At 52.6% G+C, this 13,058-nt stretch overlaps 1 protein-coding gene across 2 annotated transcripts in view; it reads right to left on the bottom strand.

Moving 5' to 3' along the window:
• Nucleotides 1–13,058, bottom strand: part of ST13 (ST13 Hsp70 interacting protein) — a 129,596-nt gene that overhangs the window by 59,432 nt on the left and 57,106 nt on the right. For both annotated transcript variants that reach the window (XM_085601059.1, XM_085601060.1), the window contains exons 8-9: nt 12,721–12,823; nt 10,536–10,652 (exon numbers count right to left, since the gene is read on the bottom strand). In XM_085601059.1, coding sequence (XP_085457185.1) covers nt 10,536–10,652; nt 12,721–12,823 — 220 coding nt within the window. The remainder of the gene's footprint in view (nt 1–10,535; nt 10,653–12,720; nt 12,824–13,058) is intronic.

Below are 13,058 nucleotides of genomic sequence, written 5' to 3'. Positions count from 1 at the left end.
AAATACGCGTCCTTGAGGTCCAATGTGGCAAGGAAGTCTCCCTGTTGTAACAGTGGGAGGACTTGTTGGAGGGTGGTCATATGAAAATGATCTGAATGTATATACTGGTTTAGCAGTCTGAGATCCAGTATGGGCCGTAATGTTTTGTCCTTTTTGGGAATGAGGAAGTATAGAGAATACACCCCGGTTCCCCGATGTTGAAGAGGGACTGGTTCTATCGCATGTTTTTGTAACAGGGATTGAACTTCTTGTTTGAGGAGAGAGAGATGATGTGAGGACATTGGACGTTGTTTGGGTGGTATGTTTGGGGGGTGGATTGTATGAGTTCTAGGCAGTAGACAGACTGGATAATTTGTCTTACCCATCTGTCTGTGGTGATGGAAGTCCAGACAGGTAGGAATTGTTGGAGTCGCCCCCCGACCGGAGTGGAATGGTCTGGGGGGAGTGGTGGCAAGTCACTGTTTGGTGGCTGGGGAGGTGCGGGTGTTGTTGTTGTTGCCCCGCCCTCGACCTTTGTTATTGTTTCCCCTATAACCTCCCCGGAAATATCCTCTATTAGGGGATGTTTGTCCAGAATTTTTAAAGGTGGACGTGGTCTCAGTTGCCGTGTTTTTGGAGCCTCCTCTATAAAAGGAGCGACGAAAGGAACCCCGGTTTTGAGGAGACTGCAGTGCTCCCATAGACTTGGCAGTCTCATTATCCTTTTTCATTTTTTCTAATGCAGTGTCCACTGCAGGGCCAAATAACTGCTCTTGGTTGAAAGGTTGAGCTAGAATTGCGGTTTGAACCTCTGGTTTAAAACCGGAAATACGGAGCCAGGCATGTCGTCTGAGTAAGACGCTAGTATTGACCGCCCGAGAAGCAGTGTCTGCTGCATCTAAGGCGCATTTAATGGAGGCATTAGATATTAATTTGCCTTCTTGAATGAGGTCAGCGGCCTGGGATTTAAAGGGATCAGGCAGGTGTTGCATAAGGTCCTCAAGTTGGTCATAATGCGCCCTGTCATACCGGGCTAACAGGGCCTGGGTATTGGCAATACGCCAGTGGTTGGCCGCCTGTGCAGCGACTCGTTTGCCTGAGGCTTCTAAAAGTTTAGACTCCTTGTCTGGGGGGGGCGTTTCTCCAGTTGTCTGTGAGTTAACGCGCTTCCTGGCATTTGAAACGACCAAGGAGTCTAAAGGGAGCTTGGCTTTAATGTATGCAGGGTCCTGCGGAGCTGGTCGGTACTTTTTTTTCGATGCGGGGGTTGAGAACCCTCGCTCGAACAGGGTCTTTAAAGACCTCAGTGGCATGCTTTATAACCCCTTTAATCATGGGCAGTATGTGAACAGTTTTTTGTGACTGCTCAAAAGTATCGAGGAGAAAGTCCTCTTCAAGGGGGTCCGTGTGCATAGTGACACCATGGAATGTTGCTGCCCTATTTATTAGTTGGCCAAACCCCAAATGGTCATCAGGAGGGGAGGGCTTGGAGGGGTAGGTAGTGGGGTCAGGCATGTCAGGCATTGGATAAGACCAGTCATCTACTGGTGCTGTGCCTGGAAATGTAAAAGGGTCGTGTGGATCAACAGGATCATTAAATAAATCAGGGTCCCCCCCCCCCCCCCCCCCCCCCCCAAGTCATCATTATCATCCTGTGGAGGAGGTGAATGATAGGGAGATGGTAAAGGTAAGGGTAAAGGAGAAGGAGGAGGAGGAGGAGGAGGAGGAGGGGGGGACGGGTTAGGAGGTAATACGGGAGAGGAAGGATGAAGTGGTGAAGTGGCACAGTCCTTTTTCCGTATGGGAGCTGGAGGAGGTGTGATGTCCAGCTTCCGCTTTTTATATGGGACGGCAGTCACATGTCCAGTGTCGGGATTGATGTAGATCCGCTTTTGAGTAGGATCTGGGCGAAAAAGTTAATCTGGCTCCGAAGGTGGTGGCGGCGACGGCCGTTTCGGGTCTTTATGAGCTTTTTTCGGTGCCGATGGAGTTTTCGGTGCCGATGGAGTTTTCGGTGCCGATGGAGTTTTCGGTGCCGATGGAGTTTTCGGTGCCGATGGAGTTTTCGGCATCGATGTCGAAGAACGTTTCAGCGCCGGTGGAGACTTCGGTGCCGAGGAACGTTTCGGGGCCGAAGGAGATTTCGGTCTTGAAGCCTGTTTCGGTGCAGACAGTGGTTTTTTCGGTGCCGAGGGTGTTAAAGGAACAATCACATGAGGTTTGCTCAAGCCCGAGCCACCTACAGGCTTAGATGTCTTCGGAGCCGGGCCCGAGGGCGGGGCTTCTGAAGAGGATTTCCGGTCGCGACTGGGCCCAGCTGGCGGAGTCTTGACCACTGTCTTTTTGGATGGGGCAGGGGGGGTGGTACTCACACGCTGCCCTGGAGTGATGAGGTCATCGGAATCGTCGGCCTCGGACACTATCGAGATCTTCGGTGTCATCTTCAGGAACATCTTGAGCAAAGATGTCCTCCGGTTCTGGAGCTGGTTTGGCCATAATATGGCGTCGAGCTCTTCGGTCCCGGAGGGTCTTCTTGGAACGGAAAGCGGCACAAGCTGGACAGGTCGATTCGTTGTGTTCCGGCGACAGGCAGAGGTTACAAACCTCGTGATGGTCACTGTGGGGGAACTTCGCTCCACACTGGGGGCATTTTTTGAAGGGTGTCCTGTCCATCAGCCGCTTCCGGAACCGGTCCGAGTGGATGTCGACGTCGATGGAATGAAGATTAAAGAGTTAAATCGATTGCTGGAAGTTTTCTGCTGGAGCGGAAAAAAGTTCATCCGAACCCAATGGCGGAAAAAAACAATCTGACGATGGAGTGGATGCCCATGCGCACTGTTGTCCAGGGGAGGAGTCACCAACCTCGTGACCAAAGGCTTCTTCCGAAAACAACAACAACCTGCAATCATCCGAGCCCAACACCAGATGGCGATCTTATCCTCAGTGTGTGATCTGCAGCTCATATGCCTCGAACCTAATGTTTCTTACAGATACATCGTTACCGAAGGTAAGTAACTTGTACATCTGAAAGAAACACGTTAGATTCCTCACCTTAGAATAGATACCCAAGCAATACCAACCCCGGTGGTGGGTCTGCGAACCAAGATCACACCAGAAAGTCCTGGAGGACAGAACGGCCAAAGAAGCCATCCCTCCGGACTTGGCTGTCTAGGCAATAATGCTTGGCAAACGTGTGCAGCGAAGCCCATGTTGCCGCCTGACAGATGTCCTGCAAAGGGACTCCCCGTCCCAAAGCAGTAGTAGCCGCTGTGGCCCGAGTAGAATGGGCACGCAGCCCAACAGGCGGGTCCTTTTTTGCCAAGGAATAACAGATTTTTATACACAAAACGACCCACCGGGAGCTGGTCCGTTTGTGCACAGCTTTGCCTTTCTTTGCACCCACGTAGCCAACGAAAAGCTGGTCGTCCACTCGGAACTGTTTTGTGCGGTCCATATAAAAGGAGCGCGCACCTTTTGGGTCCAGACGGTGGAGCCGCTCTTCCTCTTTGGAAGGATGCGGAAAGAAGGTGGGCAAGGTGACAGATTGCCCAAGATGAAAGGGGGTCACCACTTTAGGTAGAAAGTAAGGACGAGGCCGAAGGACAACCTTGTCCGGATGAACAGATAGAAAAGGAGGCTTGGACGATAGAGCATGGAGCTCACTCACCCGTCTAGCCAAGGTGATGGCTACCAGGAAAGCAGTCTTAAGAGTCAGAAGACGAAGAGGACAATTGTGAAGAGGCTCAAAGGGAGCGCACATCAGGAATGTTAAGACAAGATTCAAGTCCCACTGAGGCATTACGAAAGGGACAGGAGGGAACGCGTGAGTAATGCCTTTAAGAAAGCTGGACACTACAGGGGACTCGAAAAGAGAGGGCTGATCACGAAGCCGTAAAAAGGCAGAGAGGGCAGCAAGATAACCTTTCAAGGTGCCCAGGGGAGAGCCCTGCCGGGCCAAAGAAAGAAGAAAGAGGAGAACCACAGAAAGAGGGGCGGAAAGGGGATCCACAGCCTTTGCTGTGCACCATGCCACAAATTTGTTCCACCGGCAGGCGTATACCGTCTTTGTGGAGGGACGCCTGGCTGCCAGAATGACATCACAGACTTCAGGAGGCAAGTCAAATGGCATCAACTGCCGCCGCTCAATCTCCACGCATGGAGGTGGAGGCTGGACAGGTTCGGGTGGAGGACAGTCCGCTGCTGCTGCGACAGAAGATCCTCCCGAAGGGGCAGACGTATCGGAGGATCGGTCAACATACTGAGTAGCTCGGGATACCAGTACCTTCGTGCCCAATCCGGAGCCACCAAGATGACTTGGGCCCGATCGCGCCTGATCTTCTTCAGCACTCTGGGCAGAAGAGGTATAGGCGGAAAGGCGTACAACAGACCGCAACTCCACTCGCGACGAAAAGCGTCGCCGAGCGAGTGCCGCCTTGGAAATTCCAACGCGCAGAACTGCTGACATTGCACGTTCTCGTCGGTGGCGAATAGATCTAACCAAGGCCCTCCCCACTGCTGAAAGAGACCTTGCGCCACCTCGGAGTTCAGACGCCATTCGTGATCCATCATGCACCGGCGGCTGAGTTAGTCTGCCCTGGCGTTCAGAGAGCCCGCCAGATGTTGAACCACCAGGGTGATGCCCTGGTGTTCCAGCAATGTCCAGAGGCGCAGAACCTCCTGACAAAGGGTCCACGACCCCACCCCGCCCTGTTTGTTGCAATACCACATGGCGGTGGTGTTGTCCGTGAATACCTGCACGACACTTCCCCCGGACAGAGGGAAGGAAGGCTTTCAGTGCAAGTCGGATCGCTCTCAGCTCCAACAAGTTGATGTGGAGGCGAGACTCCGCCGGAGACCAGAGGCCTCTGATCTCCGCCTCTCCCATATGGCCACCCCATCCCAGGAGGGACGCATCCGTCACTACAACATGCTCCGGAAGGGGTTGGGAGAGGCTCTTGCCCGTGACCCAATCGCGGTCCGTGAGCCACCACTGCAACTGCACTGCAGTGCCCTCCGAGATCAAGACATGGTCGGACAGGTTGCCGTGATGCTGGGCCCACTGAAACTTCAGGTCCCACTGCAGAGCCCGCATGCGCCGCCTGGCGTGATGCACTAGTAGGATGCAGGAGGCCATCAGCCCCAGAAGCCGCAACACTAGCCTGACCGAAACCCAGGATAGAGGCCGAAAGATGGGAATCAGGGCCTGTATATCCCGGACCCGCTGTTCCAGGGGATGAACCCGGAACAGCGCCGAATCGAGAACTGCTCCGATGAAAAGGAGCTTCTGAGAGGGGCTCAGGTGTGACTTCGGCACATTGATGGAAAACCCCAGCAAATGCAGGAGATCCGCCGTAGCCTGGAGGTGGGAGACGACTGTCTGGGGCGAGCCCGCCTTTAACAACCAGTCGTCGAGATAGGGGAAGACTGGAACCCCTGATCTGCGAAGATGAGCTGCGACCACCGCCATCACTTTCGTGAACACCCGAGGGGCACTGGTAAGGCCGAAGGGGAGCACGGTGAACTGAAAGTGCTCCTGACCCACCGTGAACCGCAGGTAACACCGGTGGGCCGGCAGGACGGGGATGTGGAAATATGCGTCCTGCAAGTCCAACGCTACCATCCAGTCTCCAGGGTCGAGGGCAGCTAGAACCTGAGCCAAAGTTAACATTTTGAACCGTTCCTTCCGGAGGAAGGCATTGACGTTCCGGAGGTCCAAGATCGGGCGTAGGCCCCCTTTGCCCTTCTAGGGAACCAGAAAGTAGTGGGAATAACAACCACGACCTACTTCTGGGCTCGGAACGCGCTTGACGGCCTCTTTGGCCAAGAGGGCCAAAACTTCCTCTCGCAGAAGATTCAAATGATCCTCCGAGATACGGTGGTGCTGCGGTGGCATGGCTGTTGGCTGGAGGGGTCGTCTCGAAGGGGAGGGAGTAGCCCCTTCGGACGATTTGCAGCACCCACCTGTCCGAAGTAATGGTACGCCAGTGGAGCAGGTGATGGCGAACCCGGCCTCCCACTGGCGTGGAATGGGCCTGAAAGCTCGGACTAGGAAGGCTTTGAGGCGGATGCTGCCGGAGTGGATGTGGACTGACCGCGTCGTCCTCCAGTACCGCCTCGGCAGAAACCACGTCCGCGACCGCATGCAGGCTGGTTCTGCGGCCGGTGGCTAGGCGGACGCGAGGAGGTGCCCCTACCTTGGCCACGAAAGGAGCGAAAAGCGGAAGTTTGTGGCCGCGGGGCCGAGAGGCCCAAGGACGTGGCTGTAGCCCGGGAGTCCTTGAAGCGAGCAAGCGCACTATCCGCTTTCTCACCAAAAATGCGAGCGCCATCAAAAGGCATGTCCATGAGGGTGCTCTGGACATCCCCTGAAAAGGACGTGGACCGAAGCCAGGCGTGACGTCGAAGCGCCACCGTGGTAGAAATCGCCCTACCCAGCGAGTCCGTAGTGTCGAGTCCACATCGGATTGCATGGCGCGCTGCATCTCTCCCATCGGCCAGAGCCGAGGAAAGCCGTGCCCGGGCCTCCTCCGGGCACAGTGGCAGCACGTCCTCCACCGCATCCCACAGAGAGCGGGAGTAACATTCCAAGTGACAGGCGGTGTTTAAAGACAGCAGGCCCAAACTGAGCGAGGAGAACAGCTTCTTACCAAACTGTTCCAGTCTCTTGGAATCCCGGTCCGGAGGAGCGGACGGGAAGGAGGATTGGGAGGTAGAGGCCTAGATAACCAGACTCTCGGGGGTGGGGTGTTGGGACAGAAAACTGGGGTCGCCCGGAGCAGGGCGGTGGCGCCTGGCAACGTTCCTATCCACAGGAGGGACTGTGGAGGGCTTGGACCAGGTGCCCTGCAGAACGTCAGTGAGGGCCTCATTGAATGGCAGCAGAGGCTCAGTGGAGCATGCGGCAGACTGAAGCACCTCAGTGAGGATGTTAGTCCTCACAGCCACGGCAGGCAGCTCAAGCCCAAGGGCTTCGGCCGCCTTGCGCAGCACCACAGTAAAAGCTGCACCCTGCTCCGAAGCCACAGTCGGAGGAGAGATGAATCCAGTGTCCGGTGAGGTATCCAACCCACTGGCCTCCCCCAGTTCATCTGCCCAGTCCTGTGCAAGTTGGCTCTGAAGGGCCATAGGGTCATCAGACCCCTCCCAGTCACCCCCTTCATCCGATTCCTGGTAAACAGGAGGAATGATCGGAGCCGGTCGATAGACAATATGTGTCTCTAGCGGCGTCGGATGCGGCGTTGGGACCGGACAGGGGCTGAACCGGGGATCGACTTCGACCGGAGCCAGCGTCGGGGGGTGGTATCGGTGTCGGCGGAGGAGGCGTAACGAGGTCGACCGGCGTCGACGGGGGCCCAGGCTCGGGCCCCTGCGGCGTCGGGCCGGAGCCTCCAACGGCGCCGGAGCCGCCGGCACGCGAGGTTGCCCAGTCGAGTCCGCGGGGCCCGAAGGCGCGCCAGCGGGCATCGACGGCGGGGCCAGGCTCCTCATGGCCGAGAGGAAGGCAACTGACCTCCGCCGGCGTCGCGTCAGTCCCAGGGACCGTCGGGTATGGGGACTTGCGCGGCGCCTGCGGAGCCGCGGGGGTGGAACCACCCGGACCCTCGGCCGAGGGGAGTCCGAAGAGCAGTGTCGCCTCTTGGAGTGCCTCGACTTACCCGAAGACTTCGAGCCAGACGAGTGACGATGGAGAGTGCGGCTCTGCGACCGATCCTTGGACCTCCTCCTGGACCGGGATCGAGAGCGGCGCGGAGCAGAGTGGCGAAGCTCGAGAAGTTTGCGGAACCGCTCCCGCCTAGCTTTCGAGGTCAGGGCCATACAATCGGAGCACGACGCTGCGTCGTGGTCGAGGCCCAAGCAGTACAGGCACCGGCGGTGATTATCGGTCACCGACATCAGTCGGTGACAGTCGTCGCAGGCCTTGAAACCAGGCATCCTACTGGCACCAGAGTCGAGAAATGACCAAAAAAAGTCAAAAAAGTTAGTCAAAAATTGACTAAAGGGGTAGCTCTCCCGGATCGGCGCTTACTGGCGCGGAAAAAGAAGAATTGACGTCAGCGTGCGAGGGCGGCGTCTAAGTACTCTGACGACGTCATTCCGGCGCACAACGCCGATGACGGACGCGGAGCCGCAGACGACGCCTAGCGACGCGCAAGGGGTATTGCTGACGAAAAATCTTCCGGATCCAGTCGGACGCCTGGGGATATTCTAAGGTGAGGAATCTAACTAACGTGTTTCTTTCAGATGTTTTACTTCAGCAGTGCAGAGATGCAGGGCGCTTGCAGAAACCGATGTAAAACAGACATGCTGACACACAAACTCTTCTGCCCTTCACGCGCACTCTCATACTGAAGCTCGCATCTTTTTGTCCCCACACCCCAATACATGCACTTCATAAACCATGGCACACACGCTAAGCATACACATGCGAAGGCAAAAAACACCTCCGCTCACACACAGACTCATCTGATTCAACTCAAGCACACACACACACACTTTCTCACATGCATACCAACTCTTGCCCACGCCACATATTCTACTTTTCAACTTTTATGCAGAATTTACACAGAATTGCAATAAAGTGTTAATATGTCTACATTCTGCAATAAGAAGTCGAACAAGAGAGGTTCTGAGATAAGTGGTCTTAATTATGAGAAATGTTTTTGAAGTAAACAAAGGAATCTGCTCGTTCACGATATGGACACCTCAACTCAGCGGCGCGCCATCCACAACTGGCGCAGGAGCCACTGAACCTACCTCGAGGCTGCAAGCCCTCTTTAATAAGGCCCTAGACATATAAATACATGAATCTAAAAGCAATTTCTGTGGCCCATACGACTTATGACACGTGAAGTAGCTTGACAACGAAGAATGACGCAATGCTAAATTTAAATACTCGGCATAAAAGTACTTTGTCAGGATGGACAATAAACACGCCTCTGTACATGACTACTGCAGATTTGTCTGTAAGCATTCTCAGCGCACATTTGGATTGTAGCCTGAGTGAGCCAACGTGGCTAATTATTGGCCCAGCTTTAGCTTGGGGGCTGCGGCTTGCTGGGACATCCCGCGATTGATGCTGCGGCTTTCTTTCTCCCTATGTTTAAGCCGCACCTGACTGTGGATTTCTGTAACAGTGTTTTTCCCCTATCAACCCCATATGGAAAGTTAAAATAGTTTAGCACCAGGCCTTCTTTGTTCAGCCACAGGCCAAGTGGGGGTAGCAGGGGCGCCTTCCCTTAGCAGCCCAACATGCATGTCCCCCAAGCAAAGACACAAGGCGAGCGCAATGTATCATACCAACTCGAGGAGTGCGGGTGGGTGCAAAGAGGGCTGGGGGTTTGTGTGTCTGCTGCTTTTTCAGAAAGGCCAAACAAAAAATAGCTCTTCGCTCCACTAGTTTTAATGGATGCGTTTTGAAACGGGAATCTGCTTAATTGTTTAAAACAGGTCTTACGTTTCGACCCTTTTCACGATGCACTCTTAGTACTATTTAGGAACAGACTTTATAGCGCACAAGTACAACTGACACAAACCACCTGTAGGACTTTGTTTGGGGCACAAAGCCTAGAATAGCTCAGGAAGGCATTTTGTAACTTTACGGGACAGATTCAGCTACGCGTTGAGAAATTAATGCTTCTGAAGATGATCGCAGAGGGGATAACAAAACAAGAAAGACGAAAGAGAAAGTAAAATAGGAGATGATGAACAAGCCCAGCGGAGCGTGGCGCGCGCGCGCTTGGGGGCGGCGGAGCGCATTCCAGGCGGGGGAGCGGACCCTTTGAAGTGCTCCCAAAAGCGGAGTGCATGGCGGCACGATGCGCGTGATTGTGCGCGTGCTAGCCATGCAATCCGCTTTTGGGAGCACTTTTCAAACCCGCTTTCAATAGTCTCGCTTTGCGATCGCTTACGCGATAGCAAGGTCGAGACCTAAAAAGGACTACAAGTCCCAGAATTCAAAGGAAAAATGGACTGATGAAGCCCATGGACGTGAGAAAGCTGCCAGCTACGTGGTACTGTCTGGAGTGGCGTCGGTACTGGTGGTACAGGAAGTGGAAAAGGAACTTTCCAAGTGGGGGAGGCTAAGGGGGCAATGTGAGGGCAAAAGAGTCAAACCAATGTCGTGAAACAAAATGAACGGGTTACAAATTGTGGCGAACTTAGACCGGGAACGCTTTAAAAGAAAACTAAAACAAGCATTTAAAGCGTGAGTCATCGCTATCGCTCTGAAAGCGAAAGTGATCGCGATGACGCACAAGTTTTCAAAGTGCTGCTGAAGGCTAGCGCGCGTGCACGGTCGCGTGAACGCAAGCGCTAGGCCAGCCAGCAGCACTTTGAAAGCTCACATACAAAATGTCTGAGCCAGCGCATGCGCTGGGCTCAGCGAGTCCTAAAAAGGAAAGCAAGAACCACCAAAGGGAGGGGGGCATCGGAAAGAGCAAAAACAGCATAAGTGCACACAGCAAGCAGGAAAAGAAAGAACAAAATGCATGAAAGCACAGCAGTAGTTAAAATACAAACAAGAGGTGGGGGGGGGGGTCTTTTCTTGCTATTCTTACCCTCTGCGCTCGCTCATGCTCCTCCCGAGCTTTCCTCGCTCGCTCTTTTCTTGCATTGATCTCCTTCTCCTCCCTCTTCCGCTCATACTTCCTCCGATGTTCAGCGATCTTCAGGGCCTATGAGGGAGAGAAAGTGACATTGCAGGATCAAAGGGGGAGACTCGGAAAGGTACATCAAGCTGCAGGAGAAGGAAATTCCACATGAAATGCAACCTGCGATTCTCCAGCAAACAATCCCAGGGACAAAACATATGCAAATTATTGCTTATATACTCCTGCATCACAGGCCCACCCAGCTACCCACAGCTACAAAAGGAAACCTACACCACACAATGGAACCACAGTCTTCAATCCTTTTCCCATCCCACTGACGCCCAAACAGAAATGCATAACTCAAGCAAAGAAAATGGAGGGAAAAAAACAAAAGCCACGGGACTACCTTATATGCGTCAGAACCTGGGTTACAGGAGCATTATACAAAAAAGGTTATTAAAGAAAAATTACATACACTAATCCTGGTTAACAGGAGAGGGGAACTACCTCCCCCCTAACAGTAGTCTCCTTCACACAAGCAAAAAGGTCCAACATTTGTAGGGTAAATCAATTATAACGTATCAAAGTGGTTATGCCGTTAGAAGCATGTATACAGAATAAACCACGAACAACGAGGTGCTCGTAAAAAAAAAAAAAAAAACACAAGTGCGTAGGGACGGTGCAGTGCTCATGAGTTTGTGAAAAAAGAAAACAAGGCAAATAAGATGGCTCATATACACTTGAAGTCATTAAGCATTTCAGAATGCGAGAGCACGTCATCGGGGAGGTCCACCTAAATACCTCACAGAAATTTTAAATCACAGCAGGGAATTAACACCAGTCGCACTTGGCCAATGTTTTAAGCACCGCAGAAGTTGTAACCCACTTCCTCTACGATACACATTTAAAATATATTGAATGAGCATACTGGACCTGCCAGACTGATTTTTCAAGTATCCTCCTTATACTGATCGAGGTGAAGCCATCACCACCGTGATAAAGACCCTACTGGAATCTCACTGTTAGGGTATCGAGACGCAGACACCATTACAATTAGAATGCTATTGTTTTGATTGACAGCCAAATGGGTAGAATTTTACATTGTAAACTCATCTCAATTTACTTCTAAATGTACTAAACAGCCATTTTCAACCCCATCTTCGTTGCTTTGTAATTCGTTTTTTTCCCACAAACTCACAAGCACTGCGCCTTGTTTTTAAAGCACCTCGTAGTTTGCATATTGTTCTTTATACAGGGTTATCCCAGCATGATCTATATAATACATTACAAATGAATTATCTTACAAATGCTGGACTTCTTGTTGTGTCTGAAGGAAAATACTGTGGGGGGGGGGGGGGAGGCCATGCCACTCTACCATCAACAAAGATTAGTGTAATAAGGCTTCTTCCGTAAGAACGACGGTTTTGTATATTAACTCTACCAAAGGTCAGAAAACACTACAAGAATCATCGCATAGAGGAACTACCTCCAGCAGACAACCCCAACCATAGCAACTATGGACAAGGAAGCTGGAAACAAACAATTGCAGTCAGCAAGCCTCCTCTGGCAGAGGACCATAACACATGGTTCAGATTCAAGGAGGATTGCAACCTGCAACCTATCGGCAGACTCCTACAGCTACCTTACTGCACAAAGCACAGAAAGTAATCTTCCTCCAGAAGATCATGCAGTAGCAACAGTCAGAACCCCAGCCTCCTACCACTTCCAAACTGGAGTCCATGCAATAGTCCGGACCCTACAGATTAATAGCAAGATGGGTTACCTGCAATAATCAAGGAAAGCCAAGCAGGAACAAAACCTCCATTCAGTCTCTTGCAGAGGCCTATTCCAAACCACAGTGAGGGAAGCATGGGCACACTAGAAACAGGGCTTGGACGATATCTTTGTTCTGCAGAAGCCGTATGCTCCAAGGGTAAACGGAGACAAGGCAACTCGTGGCTGGCAGTGTGCTGGTCACAAGGTATGCTTCCAAAGCAAGACAATCAGAACAGTGCAGAACAGAAAGAGGACCTATACCTACATTGGCTGAATGAACTTTGCTCCAGGACAGCCTGAGGGTCCTGCCTCCCCCCGAAACTCCTCCACCAACCGCCCCACCCACCCCAAACTCCCCAAAAATCAGCTCCCTTACCCGCGGCTGCACTTCCTTCAGCATGGCACTAGCGTCCTCATCATAGTCCAGTTTGCAAGCCATTGCCAGATCGTGGGCTGCATCTTCCCAGTGCCCCAGGAGCCTGAAAGGAAAATGTACTGTTAGCACCAAAAAAGGGAAACCACAGCAGATGCTTATACACTGACTGGCACAAGACTGATACAAGTCAAGTGCGATAGTACTGAGAAAAGCACCCATGAATTGACAAGGACCTCAGTGCTAGGGACAAACGGGGAAAAAGACCAGGTGCTTTGAGCTTTGTTATGGAACGAGTGAGCTAGAGCAGTACAAGCTCAGAGCAACACAGAAAACAGACA

This window comes from Triturus cristatus, chromosome 4_2 (assembly GCF_964204655.1).
Source record: "Triturus cristatus chromosome 4_2, aTriCri1.1, whole genome shotgun sequence".
Classification (NCBI taxonomy): Eukaryota; Metazoa; Chordata; class Amphibia; order Caudata; family Salamandridae; genus Triturus; species Triturus cristatus.
The sequence above is the reverse complement of the archived record's forward strand: the minus strand, read 5'-3'. Positions and strand labels throughout refer to the sequence as shown.